Source organism: Oncorhynchus mykiss, chromosome 17, assembly GCF_013265735.2.
Source record: "Oncorhynchus mykiss isolate Arlee chromosome 17, USDA_OmykA_1.1, whole genome shotgun sequence".
NCBI classification, from domain to species: domain Eukaryota; kingdom Metazoa; phylum Chordata; class Actinopteri; order Salmoniformes; family Salmonidae; genus Oncorhynchus; species Oncorhynchus mykiss.
Genome location: NC_048581.1, coordinates 49,027,681 through 49,055,428, shown reverse-complemented (window position 1 = coordinate 49,055,428; position 27,748 = coordinate 49,027,681). Strand labels below are relative to the sequence as shown.

The following is a 27,748-nucleotide window of genomic DNA, read 5'->3' as shown; positions in this document are numbered from 1 at the left end:
GAAATTTCCAAACCCCAGAAGGTACCACGTTCATCGGTACAAACAATAGTATGCAAGTATAAACACCATAGGACCACGCAGCCGTCATACCTCTCAGGAAGGAGATGCGTTTTGTCTCCTAGAGATGAACGTACTTTGGTGAGAAAAGTGCAAATCACTTCCAGAACAACAGCAAAGGACCTTGTGAAGATGCTGGTGGAAATGGGTACAAAACTATCTGTATCCACAGTAAAACGAGTCATATATCGACATAACCTGAAAGGACGCTCAGCAAGGAAGAAGCCAATGCTCAAAATCCGCCATGAAAAAAGCCAGACTACGGTTTGCAACTGCACATGGGGACAAAGATCATACTTTTTGGAGAAATGTCCTCTGGTCTGATGAAGAAACGGTAATATTTAAGACAGAGAATTGTATGTTCAATAGGGAAGATAAATAACGAAGAGTGCTATTCACGTGCCAATAAGACATCTTGGAAAAAGTACAACCACTTGCTCATTTTTCAAAAAACAAGCCTGAAACCATTTCTAAAGACTGTTGACATCTATTGGAAGCCATAGGAATTGCCATCTGGGTCCTATCTATTTGTGTATCCCATAGGCTAGCATTGAAATGGCCTGTGACCTAAAAAGAAATTCTGCCATATCAGTTCTGTTATACTCACAGACATTTTAACAGTTTTAGAAACATCAGTGTTTTCTACCAATATATGCATATCCTAGCTTCTGGCTCTGAGTAACCGGCAGTTTACTTTGTGCACGTCAGTCATCTGAACGTGTGTGTGTCTGTATATACACAGAGTGTACAAAACAAAACACTATGAACACCTACTCTATCCATGACATAGAATGACCAGGTGAATTCAGGTGAAAGCTATGATCCCTTATTGATGTCACATGTTAAATCCACTTCTAGCATTGTGGATGAAGGGGAGGAGAGGATTTTTAAGCCTTGAGACAATTGAGACATTGATTGGGAAAGACAAAACATTTACTTGCCTTTGAGCGGAGTATGGTAGTAGGTGACAGGCACACCTGTTTGTGTCAAGAACTGCAGCGCTGCTGGGTTTTTCACTCTCAACAGTTTCCTGTGTGTATCAAGAATGGTCCACCACCCAAAGGAGATCCATCCAACTTGAAACAACTGTGGGAAACCTTGGAGTCAGCATCCCTGTGGAACGCTTTCAACACCTTGTAGAGTCCATGCCCCTAACACTAGTTAGTAACTTACTTCATACTGGGGGGAGGGTGTTCTTAATGTTTTGTACAGCCAATGTATGTATGTACACTATGTACATTAAGTTTTCAACTTGCCTAGCAACGCTATCATGCACTCAATTTCAAAAGAAAAATGACAAATCTCAAAGATGCATAAAGCGTAAAACGTTTTTTTTATAAATGTAAAAATATAATTGTGTGTGTGTGTGTGTGTGGCGCGTGCGTGCATGCGTGCGTGCGTGATTGCCTGTATGTTTGTAGGTATGCACAGTGATTTAGCACACTGTCAACGAAAAGTCTTCATTGCTCTGGTCCACCCTCCTGCTTTTCTTTGGAACAGCTGAAAAGACAGATGTACAGTATACATTTTAGTGTCATATTCACATACACCTTTAGCTTAAACAACATGTACACAAATCACATTTATTTGCTATTTTACTTAGCCTTGCTACAACCCAAATCATCATACATTACAATCTACAAATGACTATTTCCTACTGGCTTATAGGAAGTGATTGACAGGTAAACTGACCTTTTGGACATTGATGGGAGATGAAATAGTGTATAATTACTCCACAAGTAGCCAGTAGGACCAACACAGTGAGGATGTGACGCCACAGGAAATCAAGTGGCTCTGATGGATAGAGAGGAGAGGGATCACAGCTTAGCCTTTAGTTAATCACCCTGCCATCTCAGATTTTGAAATTATGCTTTACATCCAAAGCAAGACAAGCATTTGTGTAAGTTTATCGATAGCCTAGCATAGCATTATGCCTAGCTAGCAGCAGGCAACCTGGTCACGAAAATCAGAAAAGCAATCAAATTAAATCGTTTATCTTCGATGACCTTTGGATGTTTTCACTCACGAGACTCCCAGTTAGATATCAAATGTTCCTTTTTCCCAAAAAGAGTATTTTTGTAGCCGAAATAGCTCCGTTAGTTCTTCACGTTTGGCTGAGAATTCGACCAGAAATTGTGGTCACGACAACACCAAAAAATATTCAAAATTAGCTCCATAATATCGATAGAAACATGGCAAACGTTGTTTATAATCAATCCTCAAGGTGTTTTTCAAATATCTATTCGATAATATATCAACCGGGACAGCTGTATTTTCAGTAAGACCGGGAGGAAAAATAGCTACATCTGTCTATTACGCAAGAATGACTCTGAGAGTCCTCAGCCGGACACTTACTCAATGTAGTCGTTTACGCTCATTCTTCAACATAATAGCCCATTCACTGCTCAATAGGGACGCATCGGAACGCAGAGCTTTCAAAACATGAGTCACTTCCTGATTGGATTTTTCTCAGGCTTTCACCTGCAATATCAGTTCTGTTATACTCACAGACAATATTTTTACAATTTTGGAAACGTTAGAGTGTTGGTGTTTTCTATCCTAAGCTGTCAATTATATGCATATTCTAGCATCTCGTCCTGATAAAATAGCCCGTTTACTTTGGGAACGTTATTTTTCCAAAAATGAAAATAGTGCCCCCTAGTTTCAAGAGGTTAGATATTGAGTTGCGCATACTCCTCAATGCCAATGAAGGAATCCCGGAACATAGTCTGTGCTAGCAAAACAGACCTGTAGCGTAGCATCCACGTCATCTGACCACTTCCGTATTATCCGAGGCACTGGTACTTCCTGCTTTAGTTTTTGCTTGTAAGCAGGAATCAGGAGGATATAATTATTGTCAGATTTACCAAATGGAGTGCGAGGGAGAGCTTTGTATGCGTCTCTGTGCGTGGAGTAAAGGTGGTTTAGAGTTTTTTTCCTCTGGTTGCACGTGACATGCTGGTCTTAGTGCCAACATCGGTTTGTGGTAGTAAATAGATGGCTACGAATAATATAAATGAGAACTCTCTTGGTAGATAGTGTGGTCAACAGCTTATCATCAGGTCCTCTATCTCAGGTGAGAAATACCTGGAGACTTCTTTAATATTAGACATTGGTCACCAGCTGTTATTGACCCCCGCCACTCGTCTTACCAGACGCAGCTTCTCTGTCCTGCCGATGCACAGAACCCAGCCAGCTCTATATTATCCGTGTCGTCATTCAGCCACGACTCGGTGAAAGATAATATATTACAGTTTTTAATCTCCAGTTTACTCTTAATCTACTCATTTGCCTACGAATTTCCTCCCCCTTTTTCTCCGTATTTTCCTCAATCAAATGACAGAGATTTGAGCCTGTTCTCGAGAAAGTAGTATATCATTCGCTTTGGATTCATTAAAGAAAAAATCCTTGTCCAGTTCGAGGTGAGAAATTGCTGTTATGATATCCAGAAGCTCTTTACAAACAACGTGAAAAAATGAACAAAATAGCACAGCTCGTTAGGAGCCCGTTAAACAGCAGCCATCCCCTCTGGCTGCAGAGAAGAATGGGAGAAACTCCCCAAATCCAGGTGTGCCAAGCTTGTAGCGTCATACCCAAGAAGATTTGATACTGTTATTGCCACCAAAGACACTTCAACAAAGTACTGTGTAAAGGGTCTGAATACTTTTGTAAATAGGATATTTCAGTTTATTTTTATTATTGGCAAAAATGTCAAAAAACCTTTTGTTGCTTTGTCATTCTGTTCAGTGTACCACAAAAGTGAGTACATCCCTCACATGTTTGTAAATATTTGAGTATCTTTTCATGTGACAACACTGAAGACACTTTGCTACAATGTAAAGTAGTGAGTGTACAGCTTGTACAACAGTGTACATTTGCTGTCCCCTCAAAATAACTCAACACACAGCCATTAATGTCTAAACCGCTGGCAACAAAAGTGATTACACCCCTAAGTGAAAATGTCCAAATTGGGCCCAAAGTGTCAATATTTTGTGTGGCCACCATCATTTTCTAGCACTGCCTTAACCCTCTTGGGCATGGACTTCACCAGGTTGCCACTGGAGTCCTCTTCCACTCCTCCATGACGACATCACGGAGCTGGTGGATGATAGAGGCCTTGCACTCCTCCACCTTCCGTTTGAGGATTCCCCACAGTTGCTCAATAGGGTTTAGGTCTGGAGAAATGCTTGGCCAGTCCATCACCTTTACTCTCAGCTTCTTTAGCAAGGCAGTGGTCGTCTTGGAGGTGTGTTTGGAGTCGTTATCAAGTTGGAATACTGCCCTGCGGCCCAGTCTCCGAAGGGAGGGGATCATGCTCTGCTTCAGTATGTCACAGTACATGTTGGCATTCATGGTTCCCTCAATGAACTGTAGCTCCCCAGTGCCGGCAGCACTCATGCAGCCCCAGACCATGACACTCCCACCACCATGCTTGACTGTAGGCAAGACACACTTGTCTTTGTACTCCTCACCTGGTTGCCGCCACACACGCTTGACACCATTTGAACCAAATAAGTTTATCTTGGTCTCATCAGACCACAGGACATGGTTCCAGTAATCCATGTCCTTAGTCTGCTTGTCTTCAGCAAACTGTTTGCAGGCTTTTTTGTGCATCATCTTTAGAAGAGGCTTCCTTTTGGGACGACAGCCATGCAGACCAATTTTATACAGTGTATGGCGTATAGTCTGAGCACTGACAGGCTGACCCCCCACCCCTTCAACCTCTGCAGCAATGCTGGCAGCACTCATACGTCTATTTCCCAAAGACAACCTCTGGATATGACGCTGAGCACGTGCACTCATATTCTTTGGTCGACCATGACGAGGCCTGTTCTGAGTGGAACCTGTCCAGTTAAACCGCTGTATGGTCTCGGCCACCGTGCCGCAGCTCAGTTTCAGGGTCTTGGCAATCTTCCTATAGCCCAGGCCATCTTTATGTAGAGCAACAATTATTTTTTTGTTCTTTGCCATGAGGTGCCATGTTTAACTTCCAGTGACCAGTCAGTATGAGGGAGTGTGAGGGCGATGACACCGAATTTAACACACCTGCTCCCCATTCACACCTGAGATTTTGTAACACTAACGAGTCACATGACACCGAGGAGGGAAAATGACTAATTGGGCCCAATTTGGACATTTTCACTTAGGGGTGTACTCAATTTTGTTGCCAGTGGTTTAGACATTAATGGCTGTGTGTTGAGTTATTTTGAGGGGACAGTAAATGTACACTGTTATACAAGCTGTACACTCACTACTTTACATTGTAGCAAAGTGTCATTTCTTCAGTGTTGTCACATGAAAAGATATACTCAAATATTTACAAAAATGTGAGGGGTGTACTCACTTTTGTGATATACTGTAGATTGATGTGGGTCAAAAACTATTTACTGCATTTAAAAATAAGGCTGTACCATAACAAACATTTGGAAAAAGTCATGGGGTCTGAATACCGAAGGTACTGAATGTTCGGAATGAGAGCGCTGGAAATTGACTTTGGATTGTACATGGAGCTAACCATGGAGCTACAGTATAAGATCATTCTAAAAGTAACGATACAAGTGTTACACATTTTGTACTTGTTGCCAGAGAGAATCACCAGCAGCTTCTATTGTCCTGTTTAACCACAATGCTGTATATTATTCTTACCTTTCCCCATTGGAGTCAGTGTGGGGTCAGTGGTGTTTCCTGTAGAGATCTCAGAGGTTGTGATGAGTGGAGCGGTTGATCCAGTAGAATGAGGAGTCATATTGACAAGTACAGTTTCTGAAATGAGAACAATATCAATGGACATGATCTTATTTAGAGTTGTTGATTCCTTTCAAATCTGTGGTTTGATTTGAAGTACATTATTCACATTAATCATTCATTAATTATGAATTTTTCATTTTTATACTCAAGATTACTAATAGGTATAGGGTTGGCATGTTGTGTACTTATAATTGGATATTTGCAATTAAAATTAAAATTATCTCTAGAGGACCAACACTGTCATGTATTGTCATGTTGTGTCTTGTTTCTGTCCTTTCTCTTCACCCTGTCTCCCTCTGCTGGTCGTACTAGGTTACCTTTTCTTCCCCTCTTTCCCCCAGCTGTTCCTTGTCTTCTCTGACTACCTCGTTCACCCCTTTTCCCACCTGTTCCCTTTTTCCCTCTGATTAGGTCTCTATATCTCTCTCTGTTTCTGCTCCTGTCTTTGTCGGATTCTCGTTTGTGTTACTCATGCCTGAACCAGACTATCGTCGTGTTTGCTGCAACCTTGTCCTGTCCTGTCGGAATCTGCATGTTCATCTAACCTTTCCTGTCCTGTCGGAATCTGCCTGTCCATCTGAGCCTACGTGTGTTTCGTCATTAAAGAAACTCTGTTTTGTTAATTCGCTTTTGGGTCCTCACTCACCGCATAACAGAAGAATCCGACCAAGAATGGACCCAGCGACTTCGGATCCTCTCCACTCAGCCGTCGAGATCCAGGGAGCGATGCTAGGCAGACACGAGCAGGAATTGTCTGCTGCTCGACATGCCGTTGAGACCCTGGCCACCCAAGTCTCCAACCTCACAGAACAGGTTCACCATCTCCGCCTCGATCCACCGGCCACTTCCAGGGCTTTCGAATCTCCGGAGCCCAGAATCAATAACCCGCCGTGTTACTCTGGGGAGCCCACTGAATGCCGCTCGTTCCTCACCCAGTGTGATATTGTGTTTTCTCTCCAGCCCAACACTTACTCCAGGAGCACTGCTCGTATCGCCTACGTCATATCTCTCCTTACTGGACGGGCTCGTGAGTGGGGCACGGCAATCTGGGAGGCAAGGGCTGAGTGTACTAACCAGTATCAGGACTTTAAGGAGGAGATGATACGGGTTTTTGATCGATCTGTTTTTGGGGAGGAGGCTTCCAGGGTCCTGTCTTCCCTATGTCAAGGTAATCGATCCATAACAGACTACTCTATTGAGTTTCGCACTCTTGCTGCCTCCAGTGGCTGGAACGAGCCGGCTTTGCTCGCTCGTTTTCTGGAGGGTCTCCGCGCAGAGGTAAAGGATGAGATTCTCTCCCGGGAGGTTCCTTCCAGCGTGGATTCCTTGATTGAACTCGCTATTCGCATTGAGCGACGGGTTGATCTTCGTCACCGAGCTCGTGGAAAGGAGCTCGCGTTCTCCGTTGCCCCCCTCTCCGCATCACTACCATCTTCCTCTGCCGGCTCGGGTGCTGAGCCTATGCAGCTGGGAGGTATCCGCATCTCGACTAAAGAGAGGGAACGGAGAATCACCAACCGCCTCTGTCTCTATTGCGGTTCCGCTGGTCATTTTGTCACTTCATGTCCAGTAAAAGCCAGAGCTCATCAGTAAGCGGAGGGCTACTGGTGAGCGCTACTACTCCTGTCTCTCCTTCAAGATCCTGCACTACCTTGTCGGTCCATCTACGCTGGACCAGTTCGTCAGCTTCCTGCAGTGCCTTGATAGACTCTGGGGCGGAGGGCTGTTTTATGGACGAGACCTGGGCTCGGGAACATGACATTCCTCTCAGACAGTTAAGGGAGTCCACGGCCTTGTTCGCCTTGGATGGTAGTCCTCTCCCCAGGATTCAGCGTGAGACGCTACCTTTAACCCTCACTGTCTCTGGTAATCATAGCGAAACCATTTCTTTTTTAATTTTTCATTCACCTTTTACACCTGTTGTTTTGGGCCATCCCTGGCTAGTTTGTCATAATCCTTCTATTAATTGGTCTAGTAATTCTATCCTCTCCTGGAACGTCTCTTGTCATGTGAAATGTTTAATGTCTGCTATCCCTCCTGTTTCCTCTGTCTCTTCTTCACAGGAGGAGCCTGGTGATTTGACAGGGGTGCCGGAGGAATATCACGATCTGCGCACGGTGTTCAGTCGGTCCAGGGCCACCTCTCTTCCTCCACACCGGTCGTATGATTGTAGTATTGATCTCCTTCCGGGAACCACTCCCCCCCGGGGTAGACTATACTCTCTGTCGGCTCCCGAACGTAAGGCTCTCGAAGATTATTTGTCTGTAGCTCTTGCCGCCGGTACCATAGTCCCCTCCTCCTCTCCCGCCGGAGCGGGGGTTTTTTTTGTTAAGAAGAAGGACGGGTCCCTGCGCCCCTGCATAGATTATCGAGGGCTGAATGACATAACAGTGAAGAATCGTTATCCGCTTCCTCTTATGTCTTCAGCCTTCGAGATCCTGCAGGGAGCCAGGTTTTTCACTAAGTTGGACCTTCGTAACGCTTACCATCTCGTGCGCATCAGGGAGGGGGACGAGTGGAAGACGGCGTTTAACACTCCGTTAGGGCACTTTGAATACCGGGTTCTTCCTTTCGGCCTCGCTAACGCTCCAGCTGTCTTTCAGGCATTAGTCAATGATGTCCTGAGAGACATGCTGAACATCTTTGTTTTCGTTTACCTTGACGATATCCTGATTTTTTCACCGTCACTCCAGATTCATGTTCAGCACGTTCGACGTGTCCTCCAGCGCCTTTTAGAGAATTGTCTTTTTGTGAAGGCTGAGAAGTGCATTTTTCATGCCTCCTCCGTCACATTTCTCGGTTCTGTTATTTCCGCTGAAGGTATTAAGATGGATCCCGCTAAGGTCCAAGCTGTCATTGATTGGCCCGTCCCTAAGTCACGCGTCGAGCTGCAGCGCTTTCTCGGCTTCGCGAACTTCTATCGTCGTTTCATCCGTAATTTCGGTCAGGTGGCAGCTCCTCTCACAGCCCTTACTTCTGTCAAGACGTGCTTTAAGTGGTCCGTTTCCGCCCAGGGAGCTTTTGATCTCCTCAAGAATCGTTTTACATCCGCACCTATCCTTGTTACACCTGACGTCTCTAGACAGTTCGTTGTCGAGGTTGACGCGTCAGAGGTGGGCGTGGGAGCCATTCTTTCTCAGCGCTCCCTCTCTGACGACAAGGTCCACCCTTGCGCGTATTTTTCTCATCGCCGTCGGAACGTAACTATGATGTGGGAAACCGCGAACTGCTCGCCATCCGCTTAGCCCTAGGCGAATGGCGACAGTGGTTGGAGGGGGCGACCGTTCCTTTTGTCGTTTGGACCGACCATAGGAACCTTGAGTACATCCGTTCTGCCAAACGACTTAATGCGCGTCAGGCGCGCTGGGCGCTGTTTTTCGCTCGTTTCGAGTTCGTGATTTCTTATCGTCCGGGCTCTAAGAACACCAAGCCTGATGCTTTATCTCGTCTCTTCAGTTCTTCAGTAGCCTCCACTGACCCCGAGGGGATTCTCCCTGAGGGGCGTGTTGTCGGGTTGACTGTCTGGGGAATTGAGAGGCAGGTAAAGCAAGCACTCACTCACACTCCGTCACCGCGCGCTTGTCCTAGGAACCTTCTTTTCGTTCCCGTTCCTACTCGTCTGGCCGTTCTTCAGTGGGCTCACTCTGCCAAGTTAGCCGGCCACCCTGGCGTTCGGGGTACGCTTGCCTCCATTCGCCAGCGTTTTTGGTGGCCCACCCGGGAGCATGACACGCGTCGTTTCGTGGCTGCTTGTTCGGTCTGCGCACAGACTAAGTCCGGTAACTCCCCTCCTGCCGGCCGTCTCAGGCCGCTTCCCATTCCCTCTCAACCGTGGTCTCACATCGCCTTAGATTTTGTCACCGGACTGCCTTCGTCAGCGGGGAAGACTGTTATTCTTACGGTTGTCGATAGGTTCTCTAAGGCGGCTCATTTTATTCCCCTTGCTAAGCTTCCTTCTGCTAAAGAGACGGCACAAATCATCATCGAGAATGTTTTCAGAATTCATGGCCTTCCGTCAGACGTCGTTTCGGACAGAGGTCCGCAATTCACGTCTCAATTTTGGAGGGAGTTTTGCCGTTTGATTGGGGCTTCCGTCAGTCTCTCTTCCGGCTTTCACCCCCAGTCTAACGGTCAAGCAGAACGGGCCAATCAGACTATTGGTCGCATCTTACGCAGTCTTTCTTTTCGCAACCCTGCGTCTTGGTCAGAACAGCTCCCCTGGGCAGAATACGCCCACAACTCGCTTCCTTCGTCTGCGACCGGGCTATCTCCTTTTCAGAGTAGCCTCGGGTACCAGCCTCCGCTGTTCTCATCTCAGTTCGCCGAGTCCAGCGTCCCCTCCGCTCAGGCTTTTGTCCAACGTTGCGAGCGCACCTGGAAGAGGGTCAGGTCTGCACTTTGCCGTTATAGGGCGCAGACTGTGAGAGCTGCTAATAAGCGTAGAACTAAGAGTCCTAGATATTGTTGCGGTCAGAGAGTTTGGCTCTCCACTCAGAACCTTCCCCTTAAGACAGCTTCTCGCAAGTTGACCCCGCGGTTCATTGGTCCGTTCCGTATTTCTCAGATCATTAATCCTGTCGCAGTGCGACTTCTTCTTCCGCGATATCTTCGTCGCGTCCACCCGGTCTTCCATGTCTCCTGTGTTAAGCCCGTTCTTCACGCCCCCGCTCGTCTTCCCCCCCCCCCCCCCCATCCTTGTCGAGGGCGCACCTATCTACAGGGTCCGTAAGATTTTGGACATGCGTCCTCGGGGCCGTGGTCATCAGTACCTAGTGGATTGGGAGGGGTACGGTCCTGAGGAGAGGAGTTGGGTTCCCTCTCGGGACGTGCTGGACCGTTCGCTGATCGATGATTTCCTCCGTTGCCGCCAGGTTTCCTCCTCGAGTGCGCCAGGAGGCGCTCGGTGAGTGGGGGGGTACTGTCATGTATTGTCATGTTGTGTCTTGTTTCTGTCCTTTCTCTTCACCCTGTCTCCCTCTGCTGGTCGTACTAGGTTACCTTTTCTTCCCCTCTTTCCCCCAGCTGTTCCTTGTCTTCTCTGACTACCCCGTTCACCCCTTTTCCCACCTGTTCCCTTTTTCCCTCTGATTAGGTCTCTATATCTCTCTCTGTTTCTGCTCCTGTCTTTGTCGGATTCTCGTTTGTGTTACTCATGCCTGAACCAGACTATCGTCGTGTTTGCTGCAACCTTGTCCTGTCCTGTCGGAATCTGCATGTTCATCTAACCTTTCCTGTCCTGTCGGAATCTGCCTGTCCATCTGAGCCTACGTGTGTTTCGTCATTAAAGAAACTCTGTTTTGTTAATTCGCTTTTGGGTCCTCACTCACCGCATAACAAACACACCTGTTGTAGGATTCACTGTTGTGCTAGGATAATGTGAATAATTTTATCACAACAACAGTGTTCTGTTAAAAATCATAATGAAACAAAGGTAAACATGTGTAACAGCTGTATAAATGTGTGGCCTACCTGCTATAAAGGTGTCTATGTAGTTGTTGGATCACTGATGTGAACTTGTTAGGAATTTGATGAATAATGACTAAACAATATCTACATTTTAAATTTAACTATAACTAATTCAACTCTACCCTGTTTTACAATATCTGATTAATAAGGTTAATTCATAAGGAAGAGATTATGTAGCACGAACAGGGAGTAATTAAAACATAATAAACACCATTCCAACTTAGTTGGAGAGGTATGTGTTGTATGTGTTTGGAGTAAGCAGAGAGGGTCGTTAACCTATGGTTGAACTGACTCAACTTAGCTCTGGGATGTTTAGATAAGGCAGCGAGTGCCTCCCTAGGTTTTCCATTATTTGGAGCTGTCTTCTGAATAGTGATGGATGAAGGTGAGACTTCAGAAGTTCATCTTGATATAGTGTGTGTCTTGAGTGAGCGAGCTAGGGGGTTGGAATAAACTTTTTAAGCTGCTTTGTCTTGGTCGAGAGGAGGAGATTCATTCTATAACCAATGACGTCATATTTTGTATATAAACTGTTGTTTGTGGTTCCATGGCAGCGAGCTCCGAGAATAAATACTATTATCTAATTTTGAAAAGACCGATCTCTGTCTATTCTATGCAAATAAGAATCTTGCAAATTCTCATAAATAGACTGAGGGATTTTAATGAATGTACACATATAGGAATTATGAAATTCCGATGACGAAATATGTGGACTACCTGCTATAGAAGGTGTCGGTATAGTTGTTGGATCACTGATGTGAACTCCCACCAGATCTAAAATCATTTGGGATTGAAATGTGGTATTTAGTTTGTTGGTCAGAATGATTATCGTCATACAAAGAAGATGCTACAATCAAAGTGAGTCAGATAATGAAGACCTGCAGCACTGATAGATTTGTTTAGATAATGACTCACCTGTAAACCTGTACCCATCACTGCGTGAAGAGAGAGAGTTTGGTCCCGAGCTCACTCTATAGTCACAGCTCACCTCCTTACTCCTCACTGACTGAAGACGACTGATCAGATCTCTATGTTTTTGAGTGAATTGACAGAAATCCGGTCCGGATGCTGAGGTAGCTTTTCGATTCTTGATCTTTACTGTGAAGGATGGCTGACTCTCCTCTCCAACATACAGGTTACAGGTGGTGTCAGGACTGACGGATACAGGAATCAAACAGATGATGTTGAAGTCCTCATCAAATGTGACTGTAATGTCTGGTTTTGGATCTGTTAGGAAAGGAAAAAAATACCTATTTTTGCATCACTCTATTTGAATGTAATGTACATGTCTCTTAGTAAACTAAAGCCTGCCATTCTCTTCATATGAATTAATAGCATGACTTATTTGACATCATGCCTATTTATGAGTGCCATTTAATATTGTGTGCAGTGTGTTTACAACAATTGCCTTTCACTTAATTCCTTAAATTCTCACGTATAAAATCAAATTGAATCGCATGGACTATTTTGCTTGCATCTATGGTGTGGGGGATGACGGAGTGTGTCACTTGTCATTTAATTATGAATTAATTTTCAATGTTTAAGTACTCATAGATATTGTAGCACTTGATATACTTTGAAAACAAAACATTTAAGTCACCCCTGTCTATTAAATGATAACAGTGCATCTACAATAATGCAGTTTAGGTTAACAAGATAACTTTGATTGATTGATGGTAATATGATTCAGTAAAAAAAGGTAAACAAAACATTTTTAGAAACGGCAAATTCCAGTTTTTAACACTCACAATGACCTTGGTATTGACCTTGGGCTTTGATGTATTGGAAGGTGTCTGGAAATAACAAAATAGGTCTATATCAGGATGTGCCATTCTAAATAATAAATTAACATGTGAGACAGGAACACTTTCCACAAGTTGGTAAAGTGTCATATACTACAATGGATCCATGTGCATGTTGTCAAGCAGTAGTCATTCTGATCTGAACAAAATATAATGATAGAGAAAAATACATCAATAAGATGATCAATGGAATAAGACACAATTATTACAGCCATGAGATTCTGAAATATATAAAGAGTTCCTGAAGTAAAATATTAAAAGAGGAGAGAGAATCCTGAAGAACTAACAGATGATGGAACTTGGAATGGAGGAATAACTCACCGAAAAGGAGGATGACCAGAAACAGATGACCAGCCATATCAGGGATGAACAACACCATTTATCAGACATCTACAGACTGTTAGTCTGACTTCACAGAAGATGGTGACTGTGTCAGAGAGGATTGTTTGAATAGAGAAGTAGATGTGGAACTTGTTCACAGGAAAACCACAGACGGCAGAAACCAGTCTCATACGGAAAGTGTGGCTAATGTTGCAGAGGAACGTTCAGAATAATTCATAAGTCATTATTTTTGTTGTCTGTAGCTATTTGTCTTTAACAGCAGATATTCTGCATAATTTGATGGCTTCAATTACATTTTCTAAACCAACAAACTAACTTGTCTGAGTAAAAAATGTGTTCTTGACTTTTTGGTTTCATGTTTTTGACAACTGCATTTGTGGTTGAGATTTATGATGTCTAAAGCGTGGTAAAACGTCACTTTGATCCCAGCTGGAAATGCTTGACCTGCCCAAAAGATCAGCTCTGTTCCTGTGAGTGTCTGCGTACCGGATGAGCCTGGCAGATTAAATTACCCCTCTTTATAGAAGTAACAGTGAGACACATGGAGAGATGGAGGAGTGTGACAGCTCAGTTGAACTGAGTCTCTCTTTCTCTGAGGACTCCAGAACACACTTTCCTCTGAGGAAGTTCTGTGAGAACAGTATAATAGAGCGGCTAGCATTTTGTATTTTGTGTTTTGAGAAATTTACTGACAGCCTAATCGCTCCTTGTTATTTCAGACAATCTCAGTTAACCCAGAACTAAAGTATTTCATAATTGGTCAGGTGCTTGATTACATTCTGTGTCCATGTGTGTTCAGAGAAGAGAACAGAACAAGGATCAGAACTGGAAAAAAAGAGCTCCACTCTTTGTCTTTGCAAGTTACAGGCAAGTCTAAGGGCCAAATGTTCCCTCCCCTTGTTCTACTTTCCCAGAGTCAGATGAACTCATGGATACCATTTTTATGTCTCTGCGTTCAGTTTGAAAAAATGTGCTGACTAGCATTAGCGCATTTGCTAACTCACATTAGCAGTAGTAATCACTTGCGAAACTGTTCATCTGAGCGCTGAGCTCCTGTGAGTGTATGACTACAGAGTGAAGCTAGAGTAAATTCACTCTTCCCACTATGGAGAAGAAACACTGATCTAAAGAGACAGATGGAGGAGTCTGACAGCTCAGCTGAACTGAGTCTCTCTCTGATGACTATAGGGCACCCTGTCAGACTAGGCTGAGGAAGGTCTGTGAGATCAGAGGAAAATACATTTTCACACTATATCAATGTGTTAAATCTCCAATATTGTCTAAGACTTCTGTTCCCTTCATCAATATCATTGAACCCACAGAGAGACAGTGAATGACATTTCCATATTAAGTTGACTAGCATTTTACTAAACAGATGACAGTGACTGACTAAAATATTGTTATCACATTTCATGTAATGGGTTAACTAAAATAGTTCAAATGGAAAAACTACTGTAAAACTAAAGTGTGTGGACATCTCACTAAATCACTGTTAACAATGTTATCACACTAACCTTGAGCTTGGAGAGACCAAACAGCATCTAGCAGTGACAAAAAGTCAAACGAGCATCTTACTCATTCTAGAGAAAAAAAACATCCTTCAAATGTCTTTGCCTTCTGTTGTCCATTTACATTTAGTATATTAGTAAAATGGAGACTGTTCATTAGCAATAATAACTCAATCACACAGTACATAATGACTTACATTCCACAGGCTGATCATGTAATTGTTTTATATACAGTACCATGAATGCACATTTGTACAGCATGGTCAACCAACCAGCAGGTTAGTTTTCTTAGGTGACGAGAGGTGGTTATAATACTGTAGGAGAGGTATCATAGCTACGATAGATAGTGAAGTATGCATGTGTTCTCAGTTCTTCATGTGTAGTTTATAACCGGACATACAGTACTATATACATAGAGACCAGCCCTCATACACGTCTGAAAGAAAGTCACCTTTATTGAATGAATATAAACAAGCTGGCCAACACTCATTAGTAATATTCTGATACAGCACATACAATAGCAAACGTCTGGGGCAGTGGACACAGCCTCCTACAGTAGGTTTTAAAACACAGTATCCATGCTGAACAGAACATTCTCTCTCTTTCTCTCAGGAGGTTTCCTGCAACAGTGTTCTGATTCTTTCTCACTATTTCTTTATCTCTTACACATACACATGCACGCACACACACACCTACAGTACACATACACACGTATGCATGCACACACACACACATACACACACACACACTTCTCACAGATTTACACGCGTAACACCCCAAAAATATGCCGCCTCTCTCTACTAGGGGGACACAACAGGTGAGGAGACACACACCACTCTCAAACACAACATCACACTGTCACGATGCAGAGGTAACTCATGTATGAGGACTGGAGCATCATGGGAAATAAGCCCATGTTTACACAAGACACTGAGGCCCTTTGCCACCATGTACCTATGTGAGAGTGGATTCTCGGCCTTCACTAACATGAAACTGAATACAGGCACAGACTGTGTGTGGAAAATGATTTAAGACTGAGACTCTCTCCAATTCAACCCAACATTGCAGAGTTATGTACATCCTTTCAAGCACACCCTTCTCATTAACCTGTGGTGAGTAATTCACAATTGTTTGTGAACAAATAAGGTTTTATATGTAAGATGGCTAAATAAAGAGCAAAATTATTGATTATTATTATTACTTGTGCCCTTGTCCATACAAGCTCTTCATCACTTCCACAAGCCAGTTTGTGACAAGAACTCACACTCATTCTTATGTCTAATAATAGTGTGTGTGTGGCACACTCATTCTTATGTATCATGTAGTGTGTGTGTGTGGCAGGCTTACTGTCACGATCGTTATAATAACTGGACCAAAGTGCAGCGTGATCTGGGTTCCAAATATTTTATTTACTAAGTGAACCTCACAACAAAACAAAACAATAAATCTCAAACGAAACGTGAAGCTAACAACAGTTCTAACAGGCAACTATCCATAGTCAAGATCCCACAAAGCACAATGGGGAAATGGCTGCCTAAATAGGATCCCCAATCAGAGACAATGATAAACAGCTGCCTCTGATTGGGAACCATAAAAGATCAACAGATCATTATTCACCTAGATAACCCACCCTAGTCACTGTCACGCCCCAACCAACATAGAGAATAAGCAGTTCTCCATGGTCAGGGCGTGACACTTACAATGGTGGCAAAAAACAACAATTGAGAGTGCGCTGACCCTGGTGCTAGAGGGTGTACACAGCTGGAGGTTGAATGTCTGAAGACGTACGGGACTATAAAAAGTTTGGGAAACACTGCCATAGAGGACCAATACACCTGTTGTAGGACTCACTGTCATGCTGAGGGGCAAAGTAGAACCAGGGCCTTCCTTACTGTTGTAACAAGCTCTGCTATAAAATAACAGCAGTGCCATAAAGTACATTTTTTTTAAAGATACAAAACAAATGTGGAGCCTACAGTACCTACTGGAAAGGGTATAGTTGTTGGATCACTAATGTGAACTCCCACCAGATATTAAAACCTTTTGGGGATTGAAATGTGGTTTTTAGTTTGTGGGTCAGAATGAATAATACTAAAAATGTGCTAAAATGTGCTAAAATCAAAGTGAGATCCTGAAGAACTGAAGCCCTGATAGATTTGTTTAGATAATGACTCATCTGTAGTCACAGCTCACCTCCTTACGCCTCACTGACTGTAGACAACTGATCAGATCACTCTCAGTTGCAAGTAATCTACAGAACCACTGTTTGGGAGGTTTGTTTTTTTCTTCCAGATTTGTTCTGTCAATAATAGCTGACTCACCTCTCCAACATACAGGTTACAGGTGGTGTCATTACCAGCAGGTCCAGGAATCAAATCAAGTCAAATGTTGATTTTCACATGCGCCAAATACAACAGGTGTAGACCTTTCCGTGAAATGCTTACTTCGAAGCCCTTAACCAATTATGCAGTTCAAGAAATATAGTTAAAGATGACGATGTCAAATCAAACAGATGATGATGAAATCCTCCTCATGACTGGCAGTAATGACTGGTTTCTGAACTGAGAAGTAGAACACACATCTGTGCATATCATTCTGTATATTATATTGTATAAGTTCCATTTTCACAAGAAAAGCTACAATGTACGCAACCATTCAACATTTTGTGGTCACTTAGAAATGTCCTTGTTTTTGAAAGAAAAACACTTTTGTCCTTTAAAATAACATAAAATTGATCAGAAATAGGTTGTAGACATTGTTAATGTTGTAAATGCTTTAGACTAGTTGAATATCTGGAGCATCAGCATTTGTGGGTTTGATTACAGGCTCAAAATGACCAGAAACAAACAACTTTCTTCTGAAACTCATCAGTCTATTCTTCTTCTGAGAAATGAAGGCTATTACATGCGAGACATTTCCATTAATCTGAAGATCTCGTACAACACTGTGTACTACTCCTTTCACAGAACAGCGCAAACTGGCTCTAACCAGAATAGAAAGAGGAGTGGGAGGCCCCGGTGCACAACTGAGCAAGAAGACAAGTACATTAGTGTGTCTAGTTTGAGAAACAGACCCCTTTGCTGGTGAGTTACCACCGCTCTGATATCGAATAGTTCTGTATGTAATAACACAAAACATTTCCTGGGGTAATAATGTAAGAAATAACTGCCAAGTTGCTTAGTAGCTAGAAGCAGAGCTGCCATATCTGTGGTCGCCATCTCACAATGTTCCTGTCTTTTTCCGTGGCTAAATCAACTAGGTTCATCATTTTAACAATTTTATTCATATTTACAGATGGCATACATGTTCCAGATGGCATTTCTGCCCAAAAAATGCATTTAGATTTTTTTTTTAAGTCCATGCCTCTCCTGTGAAGTAGTGATGCCTGACATATGCCTAGTTTCCTGAAACGAGTCACAAATGTGATGGGCTGAAGTTTCAGAAGGACAAGATGTCATCCTTTCCACCCTGCTGTGGTTTGTGTATATTGTGCACTCGTGCACCTGTTTGTAGGTGTGGATACGTGACAGCATACATGTACTGGTTGGTATGTGATCTGCAGACTGTCTGTGACTGCTGCAGGATAATGTAGTCATCTTTGCCCCCTCACAGTAGAACTAACCACAATACAGAGAATCTGGATGAAAAATTATCAATGTCCTTGACTACCTGTAGTCCATAACACCAATGGTTGGTTTCCCAGACCCAGATTAAGTTTACCACTGGAGTAAAAATATGAGTAAAAATATGTAACTTTTCCATTGAACATGCTTTTTAGTCCAGAACTAAGCAGAACTAAGCATAAACTGTCTCTGGGAAACCGACCAAAAGAGGTTTGGTTAAGATGACAAGGTAGTTAGTTATATGGACTGAAAAAAACATTTAGGGAAAATAGCACCTTGATCTTCACCAACGGCCTGAAAACGATGACATTGATAACAGTACATATTTTTTGCATTATCTTGAATAATCAAGATCAAAATCAAATAATGTGAAAGACGAGGGAATGGTTGAATTCAATGTATTTTGCATGCTTTTTTGTTTTACAGAAGAGAGCGTTTCGAACAGAGTAAAAAAGTGTAGGATTTTGTATTTACTGTATATCAAGAATCTTATAGAAGAGGGATTAGGAGGTGAGGGCGGACCCACCACTTTTCTAAACAAAATAAGCCATCCCCATAGCCTGATCCACCATCTTTACTGTTGGGCTATGGTGTGTTTCGAAACATTGTACAGATGTAGGATCTTAATTTGATCACTCTTTTTTTATGAGAATTGTCCTGTACAGCAGGAAATTGACATTTATAGTGTATTTAGGCTTCTAAAGTTCTAAAGAAAGAAAATTTAGTGAAAAATGTGCAGCTTTAAAGTTAATGTCCTGAAATTCTACTCATTTTGCTTTAAAGTTAATGGGTGATTCTGAACTTACATTGTCTTTTTTCTTATGAGAATTTTCCTGTACAGCAGGAAATTGAAATTTATAGTGTATTTAGGCTTCTAAAGTTCTAAAGAAAAAAAATTTAGTGAAAAATGTGCAGCTTTAAAGTTAATGTCCTGAAATTCTACTCATTTTGCCATGGGGCGGAGGGAACTTTGCAGTTAAAAAGCTAATTTCCCACATTATGCCTTGGGGTAGAAAGAAATTCAGTTTTAAAGCTTATTTCCTGCAGTTCTACACATTTTGCTATGGGATGGCAGCCACTTATGTTGCTTATAAATAGAAACGGTACTGCAGCAGATGTATTATATACTTATTTACAGTAACATGATGTTTGAGACATAAAGGTTATCCTGCAAGAAAGAGTATTTCTGTGAGAAATAGCTACAGAGAGCCAGTGGTGTAGTTTCAGTGTGCTTGCAGAAGACTGTACAACCCATCCGGCTGGGCTGATGTTGCTGGTCGGTCAGGGATTGAACTGTATACGTGGTACGTATCAGACTAGAAAAAAGAAACAGGCAGTTTAACTTCAGTCCCTTGAATATGCAGTACTGTAAATGTAAATGTGTATACTAAGTGGATGTAACATCAATCTGAAACTGAGAGTCGTTCACAATCACCAAATTGTCGTGGAAGAATCAGAATTTGTTGGTAACATATGTAAGATGTTTTATATTCATCAAATGTGTGTAAATTACTTCTCATCAAGAATGTTATTTTTGTATAATACTGTGGCAGGGTTTGCAGTATCTGTTCTATGTCAAGACTAAGTTGCATGGGCCGCAGAGAGGGGAGAGGTCAAGGGGTCATCATGTGTAAACATATCTTTTGACCTATAGCCCCACTCTCCTCTCCGTGAGTTTGTCCAGGATTGGTTGTATTTAGAATTTATTCTATCTAAATGACAATTTGATATATATCATAGGGTGGGGGTAATGTCTTGGTACCATTTTGTACCAAGGACGAGATAAGAGCTTTGTTTAGGAGACCAAACTGAACGATAATTTATAGCCAACTCTGTCTTCTTTGGGGATACTCCTCTGAAGTAAAGTATTTTCTTTGTGTAAGTTCCTAAGACCTGTGTTTTGTCATGTCGTCTTGAGAGGGGGTGGATCTTTGCTATAAAGGAACCCATTTGCCATTATGTTGGGGACTCTCAACTTTTCATTAGAGATACTGAACTGTTGAAAGTCAAAATGCTATTGCAAAAGCTTAATTATTATTAAAGGTGAAGATTAAGCATAACTCTGACTCGTGTGTGGTTTGCGCTCATGATTTGGTAAATAGAGGAAATTTCCACGACATTTGGCGACGGGGATGGGATGTGAATCTTCACTCGGTGACCGTTCCTACGATCTAGGTAAATAAATCGTGCACGAGGGATCCCCTAAACTTGGGATCTCAGGGAGAACCACACTTCGGGAACGAAGCAGATGGACCAACCTTTGATCTAAGAGGAAGCGAGCCGAGTGGATACCACATCTCGAACTGAGTTTTTTTTAAAGAAAAAGGTGAGCGAACCACACACAGATTTGAAGTCGAGTTTTTTAATTATGCCTGTTACGTATACTCTGAGCGTGAATTCCTTTGTAAGGAAGGCACCTTGGCGGCGTCAGCAGGGCCGAGTCAGAGGAGAGTAATCTGGGGGTTTTGTGGACTCAAAAGATACTCTGCACTGTCCAGTTGCCAGTGACCAAGATACACAGTGGGTGATTCTGAACTTACATTGTCTTTTTCAGATGACTGTCCATTCTCTTCAACAGGGCCTGTACAACACAGAGGGAGACTGAGTTAGTGTGTGTGTGTGTGTGTGTGTGTGTGGTTGTGGTTGTGGTTGTGCGCGTTAATTTGCTGTGCTTAATGTCACTTCACACTTCTCTTCCTGTCTCAAACCACTCTGTAGACTTACAGCTCTGTTCTCACGCTTTCAAGATGCTGTGGCTAACACCTTATTTCATGAGTTGACATTGAGTGACAAAGTGTTATTGTGTTGAGGGTCCAATATTCACGTGCCAGGTGGGGAAGACAAGGACAGAAGACATTATGTTACAAACTCACCTGAGGGCAAAAACGTGGACGGTACAGAGGTGATGAGAGAATAGATCCCAGGGTAGACAGTGGGACCTGTTGTAGTGGGACTGGTGGAGGCGCTAGAAAACCTCTCTCTCCCAACGATCCATCGTTTGCAGCACGCGATCCATGGCTGTGCCCAGACGTTGCAACATGGTCACATGCTGCTGAACGCGCTCCTCCACTGCACCTGGGAGGGTGCCTGCACCTGCTGACTCCATTCTTCAGGTGGGTGATTTTTTAAGGGTCTGTGTGTAGCTGCTGCAGAGGAGGTCAGGCGCAGGACAGCAGAGATGAGTAAATAAAAGTAACTTTACTCAAAGTCATCAAACTACAAGAGAATTACCAAGCCCACAATACGGACCACAATACAACAAACAAACATGGGGAACAGAGTGTTAAATAATAAACAGGTAATTGGGCGAGTGAAATCAGGTGTGTAAGACTAAGACAAAACAAATGGAAAATGAAAAGTGGATCAGCTGTGGCTAGAAGGCCAGTGATTGTCGGCCACTGAACGCCGCCCGAACAAGAAGAGGGACCGACTTCGGCGGAAGTCGTGACAGTAAGGTGGAGGGTTACGTAACCGGGTGGAAGGCGCTTAGTGAGGGCTATTTAACAGTCTGATGGCCTTGAGATAGAAGCTGTTTTTCAGTCTCTCGGTCCCACCTTTGAAGCACCTGTACTGACCTTGCCTTCTGGATGATAGCGTGGTGAACAGGCAGTGGCTCAGGAGGTTGTTGACCTTGATGATATTTTTGGCCTTCCTGTGACATTGAGTACTGTAGGTGCCCTGGAGGGCAGGTAGTTTGCAACCAGTGATGCGTTGGGTAGACCACACCACCCTCTGGAGAGCCCTGCGGTTACGTGCGGTGCAGTTTCAGTACCAGGTTGTGATATAGCCCGACAGGATGCTCTCAATTGTGCATCTGTAAAAGTTTGAGGGTTTTAGGTGCCAAGACAAATTTCTTAGAGGTGCTATTGCGCCTTCTTCACCACACTGTATGTGTGGTTTGACCATTTCAGATTGTCAGTGATGCTGAGGAACTTGAAGCTTTCCAGCTGCTCCACTGCGGTCCCGTCAAAGTGAAAAGGGGCATACTCCCTCTGCTGTTTCCTGAAGTCCACGATCAGCTCCTTTGTTTTGTCGACATTGAGTGAGAGGTTATTTTTCTGGCACCACACTCCCAGGGTTTCGTCATTTTTGGTAATTAGTCCTACTACTATTGTGTCGTCTGCAAACTTGATAATTGAGTTGGATTTGTGAGTGGCCAACCAGTAATGAGTGAACAGGGAGGGGGCTGAACACGTACCCTAGTGGGGCCCCTATGTTGAGGAGCAGCGAAGTGGAGGTGATGTTTCCTACCTTCACCACCTCGGGGCGGCCCGTCAGGAAGTCCAGGACCCAGTTGCTTAATGATGAGCTTGGAGGGTACTATGGTGTTGAATTCTGAGCTATAGTCAATGAAATGCATTCTTACATAGGCATTTCTCTTGTCCAGATGGAATAGGGCAAATTTAAGTGGGTCTAGGGTGTCAGATAAGGTAGAGGTGACATGATCACCTAGCCTCTCCAAGCACTTCATGATGACAGAAGTGAGTGCTACGGGGCGAGAGTAATTTATTTCAGTTACTTTTGCCTTCTTGGGTCTCAGAACAATGGTTGACATCTTGAAGCAAGACATATTGAGAGCCCAGCTGTCTGTATGGACAGTATATCCCGAGAGATTCATGTTTACACGAAACAGAGTATGTTACAATCCCTGATGTCTCTTTGGAAGAAGATTCTTGCCCTGAGGTCATCTACTTTATTATCCAGAGACTGAACATTAGCGAGTAATATACTCGGAAGCGGTGGATGGTGTGCACGCCACCTGAGTTGAACTAGAAGTCCCCCCCGAATACCTCTTCTCCAATGGCATTGTTTTGGATCAGCCTCTGAAAACAGTTCAATTGACCCGGGGGGTACGAACACAGGATCCAATTTGAGAAAGTTGTATTCCCGGTAATTTTGCTGGTGAGTTACCGCCGCTCTGATATCGAATAGTTCTGTATGTAATAACACAAAACATTTCCTGGGGTAATAATGTAAGAAATAACTGCCAAGTTGCGTAGTAGCTAGAAGCAGAGCTGCCATATCTGTGGTCGCCATCTCACAATGTTCCTGTCTTTTTCCGTGGCTAAATCAACTAGGTTCATCATTTTAACAATTTTATTCATATTTACAGATGGCATACATGTTCCAGATGGCATTTCTGCCCAAAAAATGCATTTAGATTTTTTGTTTTAAGTCCATGCCTCTCCTGTGAAGTAGTGACGCCTGACATATGCCTAGTTTCCTGAAACGAGTCACAAATGTGATAGGCTGAAGTTTCAGAAGGACAAGATGTCATCCTTTCCACCCTGCTGTGGTTTGTGTATATTGTGCACTCGTGCACCTGTTTGTAGGTGTGGATACGTGACAGCATACATGTACTGGTTGGTATGTGATCTGCAGACTGTCTGTGACTGCTGCAGGAGAATGTAGTCATCTTTGCCCCCTCACAGTAGAACTAACCACAATACAGAGAATCTGCATGCAAAATTATCAATGTCCTTGACTACCTGTAGTCCATAACACCAATGGTTGGTTTCCCAGACCCAGATTAAGTTTACCACTGGAGTAAAAATATGTAACTTTGAACATGCTTTTTAGTCCAGAACTAAGCATAAACTGTCTCTGGGAAACCGACCAAAAGAGGTTTGGTTAAGATGACATGGACTGAAAAAAACATTTAGGGAAAATAGCACCTTGATCTTCACCAACGGCCTGAAAACGATGACATTGATAACAGTACATATTTTTTGCATTATCTTGAATAATCAAGATCAAAATCAAATAATGTGAAATACTAACAAAGACGAGGGAATGGTTGAATTCAATGTATTTTGCATGCTTTTTTGTTTTACAGAAGAGAGCATTTCGAACAGAGTAAAAAAGTGTAGGATTTTGTATTTACTGTATATCAAGAATCTTATAGAAGAGGGATTAGGAGGTGAGGGCGGACCCACCACTTTTCTAAACAAAATAAGCCATCCCCATAGCCTGATCCACCATCTTTACTGTTGGGCTATGGTGTGTTTTGAAACATTGTACAGATGTAGGATCTTAATTTGATCACTCTTTTTTTATGAGAATTGTCCTGTACAGCAGGAAATTGACATTTATAGTGTATTTAGGCTTCTAAAGTTCTAAAGAAAAACATTTTAGTGAAAAATGTGCAGCTTTAAAGTTAATGTCCTGAAATTCTACTAATTTTGCCATGGGGCGGAGTGAACTTTGCAGTTATAAAGCTAATTTCCCGCATTTGTACACATTATGCCTTGGGGTAGGAAGAAATTCAGTTTTAAAGCTTATTTCCTGCAGTTCTACACATTTTGCTATGGGATGGCAGCCACTTATGTTGCTTATAAATAGAAACGGTACTGCAGCAGATGTATTATATACTTATTTACAGTAACATGATGTTTGATACATAAAGGTCATCCTGCAAGAAAGAGTATTTCTGTGAGAAATAGCTACAGAGAGCCAGTGGTGTAGTTTCAGTGTGCTTGCAGAAGACTGTACAACCCATCCGGCTGGGCTGATGTTGCTGGTCGGTCAGGGATTGAACTGTATACGTGGTACGTATCAGACTAGAGAAAAGAAACAGGCAGTTTAACTTCAGTCCCTTGAATATGCAGTACTGTAAATGTAACTGTGTATACTAAGTGGATGTAACATCAATCTGAAACTGAGAGTCGTTCACAATCACCAAACACAGTGGGTGATTCTGAACTTACATTGTCTTTTTCAGATGACTGTCCATTCTCTTCAACAGGGCCTGTACAACACAGAGGGAGACTGAGTTAGTGTGTGTGTGTGTGTGTGGTTGTGGTTGTGGTTGTGCGTGTTAATTTGCTGTGCTTAATGTCACTTCACACTTCTCTTCCTGTCTCAAACCACTCTGTAGATTTACAGCTCTGTTCTCACGCTTTCAAGATGCTTTGGCTAACACCTTATTTCATGAGTTGACTTTGAGTGACAAAGTGTTATTGTGTTGAGGGTCCAATATTCACGTGCCAGGTGGGGAAGACAAGGACAGAAGACATTATGTTACAAACTCACCTGAGGGCAAAAACGTGGACGGTACAGAGGTGATGAGAGAATAGATCCCAGCATCCTTTGAATCCAACATGCCTGCACTGCTCATAGCTCCCATCACCAAATCACCTACAACAGAAACAACATGAAAATTAAATTAGGATACGTGTTTGGACATGCATGTGTTGTGTTAGTAGTATGTGCAGTGTTTGATGTATTTTGTTTGGAACATACATTGGCTGTGATCATCCTGTCTGGATGTAGGTCTGTACAACATAAAAGTATATAAGAAGGTTGTGGTAAGAACATCTCATCATGGACCATAGAGAACTAAAGGTTGAGATAGAATCTGTATCATATACACAAGGAGAATTCTTACCTCTGAGAATGTTTCTCTGAAAAACAAATTGGACCATATTATATTGAATATAGCATAACCTATACAATATCACCAAATGACCATGTCAAAGGCACTTACTCACTTACATGACAAAGGAAAATGTTTGATATACAGAATCAGAAGTACTCACTGGTCCTCCAGCAGAGACAGATAGCTGTCAATCCCATCAGGAACACACCCACTCCAGAAGCCACACCCACTGCTGCCTGCCATGATTGCACAGCTGTTTGGTGACATGATGTCATCAGGAGAGATCATTAGCTCTAAATCCCAAAGTAAATACTTAATTTGTAAACCATATTATTGTCAGTCTTAGAAAATGTTTCTGTTTTCATATGTGTGAGAAAAGACAGCTAGTCAGCTAAACATTTGACATTTACATTTAAGTCATTCGGCAGACGCTCTTATCCAGAGTGACTTTCATCAGTTAATTCATCTTAAGATAACTAGGTGAGACAACAACATATCACAATCATATCAAGTTCCCCCAACAAAGTAGTTATCAGCAAAGTCAGCGCTAGTAGGAACACACACGTTCATTTTTGTTGTGGGATTACTAAGTAAGGATACTTATCCAAAACAATTTTTTTTACACTTTGAATTCACAACGCTGTCTTTGGAGCTTTGACCTCCTGTGTGCAAATGTGTGATAAAAGAAGTTTAAATACAAAAACCTGGGTAAGATAAAGGTATTGTATTTGTTTCAGTTTTGCTAGCTAAAGTTGACCGACACACCTGATGCAGGAGATGAAAAAATATGTTTCATATCTAAGAAAAGTACAACAGTTTAGAGGGAAAGTACAAGCAGCGATAAATAGGTTTATGAGTAAACTAGTTGGAGCTTCGGTGAATTCGAGTGAATAAAAATGAAGTCGCAAGCTAAGCGATACTTGCAAGTTGTTGTCACTGTGATACCAGGGGTCAAAGTAGAAGTAACAGTCAAACCTGCTGGAAAGTAATAAAAGTTAATTCTGTATCTGATTACACAAGACAAAATGTATTCCTTATTTCTGAGTCAGTAGAACACAACTGATTCTGTAGAAATATGACATGTTCACTATTTTATAATTTGTTAAAACCTTGACTGCATGTACAATTGGAATCAGTATTTGAATGCCCCCCCCAGAAGCCACACCCACTGCTGCCTGACATAATTGCTGTTTGGTGACATTGGGAAGGTCATTAGCTTGTGTTCCCAGGGTCAATACCACATCTCAAGAGTTTATAAAAATGTTAATTGTGATGTTGTATGTTTCAGTTGTTTGATTTGTGTAGGAAAAGACAGGTAGTCAGCTAGAGATGGATGCTTACCCAGAACGCTTTCTGTGGAGCTTTGCCCTCCTGGGCACATGCAAGAGAGAGACTGTTTAATAACAGTTAACACACAACACAACTTATTACGCCACTAAACTAAAATCATTAGGGCTGTTTGGGGTGTCAGTTGTGAAAGTAGAACTAGTAGGCAAACCTGGTGCAAAGTAAAGTCATTGGATCTGATTATACCATTTTTTTTTTATCTAAATGGGTTGATTTAATGAATGAAATATCAACCTCTTTTTTTTTAAATCAGGGGAAGTTTGTGAGTAAGAAAACCTGGGTAAGATGAAACTATTCTATTTGTTTCGGTTCTATCTGCTAACTAGGTAAAGATGACTAGCACACCTGATGTAGGATTCACTGCTGTGCTGGGGGTCAAAGGAGAGGTCAAACCTGGTGAGAAGAGAACTCATATTACATAAAAACAAATGTATTAATCAAATTTGTTTCATATCTACTATGGTCATTTTAAGAAGA

At 42.5% G+C, this 27,748-nt stretch overlaps 1 protein-coding gene and 1 long non-coding RNA gene across 4 annotated transcripts in view; both read right to left on the bottom strand.

Moving 5' to 3' along the window:
* LOC110494028 (cell wall integrity and stress response component 1) overlaps positions 1-27,748 on the bottom strand; it is a 110,410-nt gene that overhangs the window by 64,989 nt on the left and 17,673 nt on the right. For 2 of the 3 annotated variants that reach the window (XM_036950021.1, XM_021568700.2), the window contains 2 exons: positions 27,617-27,664; positions 27,104-27,295 (listed from right to left, as the gene is read on the bottom strand). In XM_036950021.1, coding sequence (XP_036805916.1) covers positions 27,177-27,295; positions 27,617-27,664 — 167 coding nt within the window. In that variant the 3' untranslated portion in view covers positions 27,104-27,176. Of the gene's footprint in view, positions 1-27,103; positions 27,296-27,616; positions 27,665-27,748 lie in introns of those variants that run through there. The other variant, XM_036950022.1, reaches the window with a different exon arrangement.
* Positions 19,505-21,467, bottom strand: LOC118940474. Its single transcript, XR_005036997.1, has 3 exons — positions 21,420-21,467; positions 21,087-21,127; positions 19,505-19,862 (listed from the first exon to the last, which is right to left on the bottom strand). It is a non-coding gene; the product is annotated as an uncharacterized LOC118940474 (long non-coding RNA).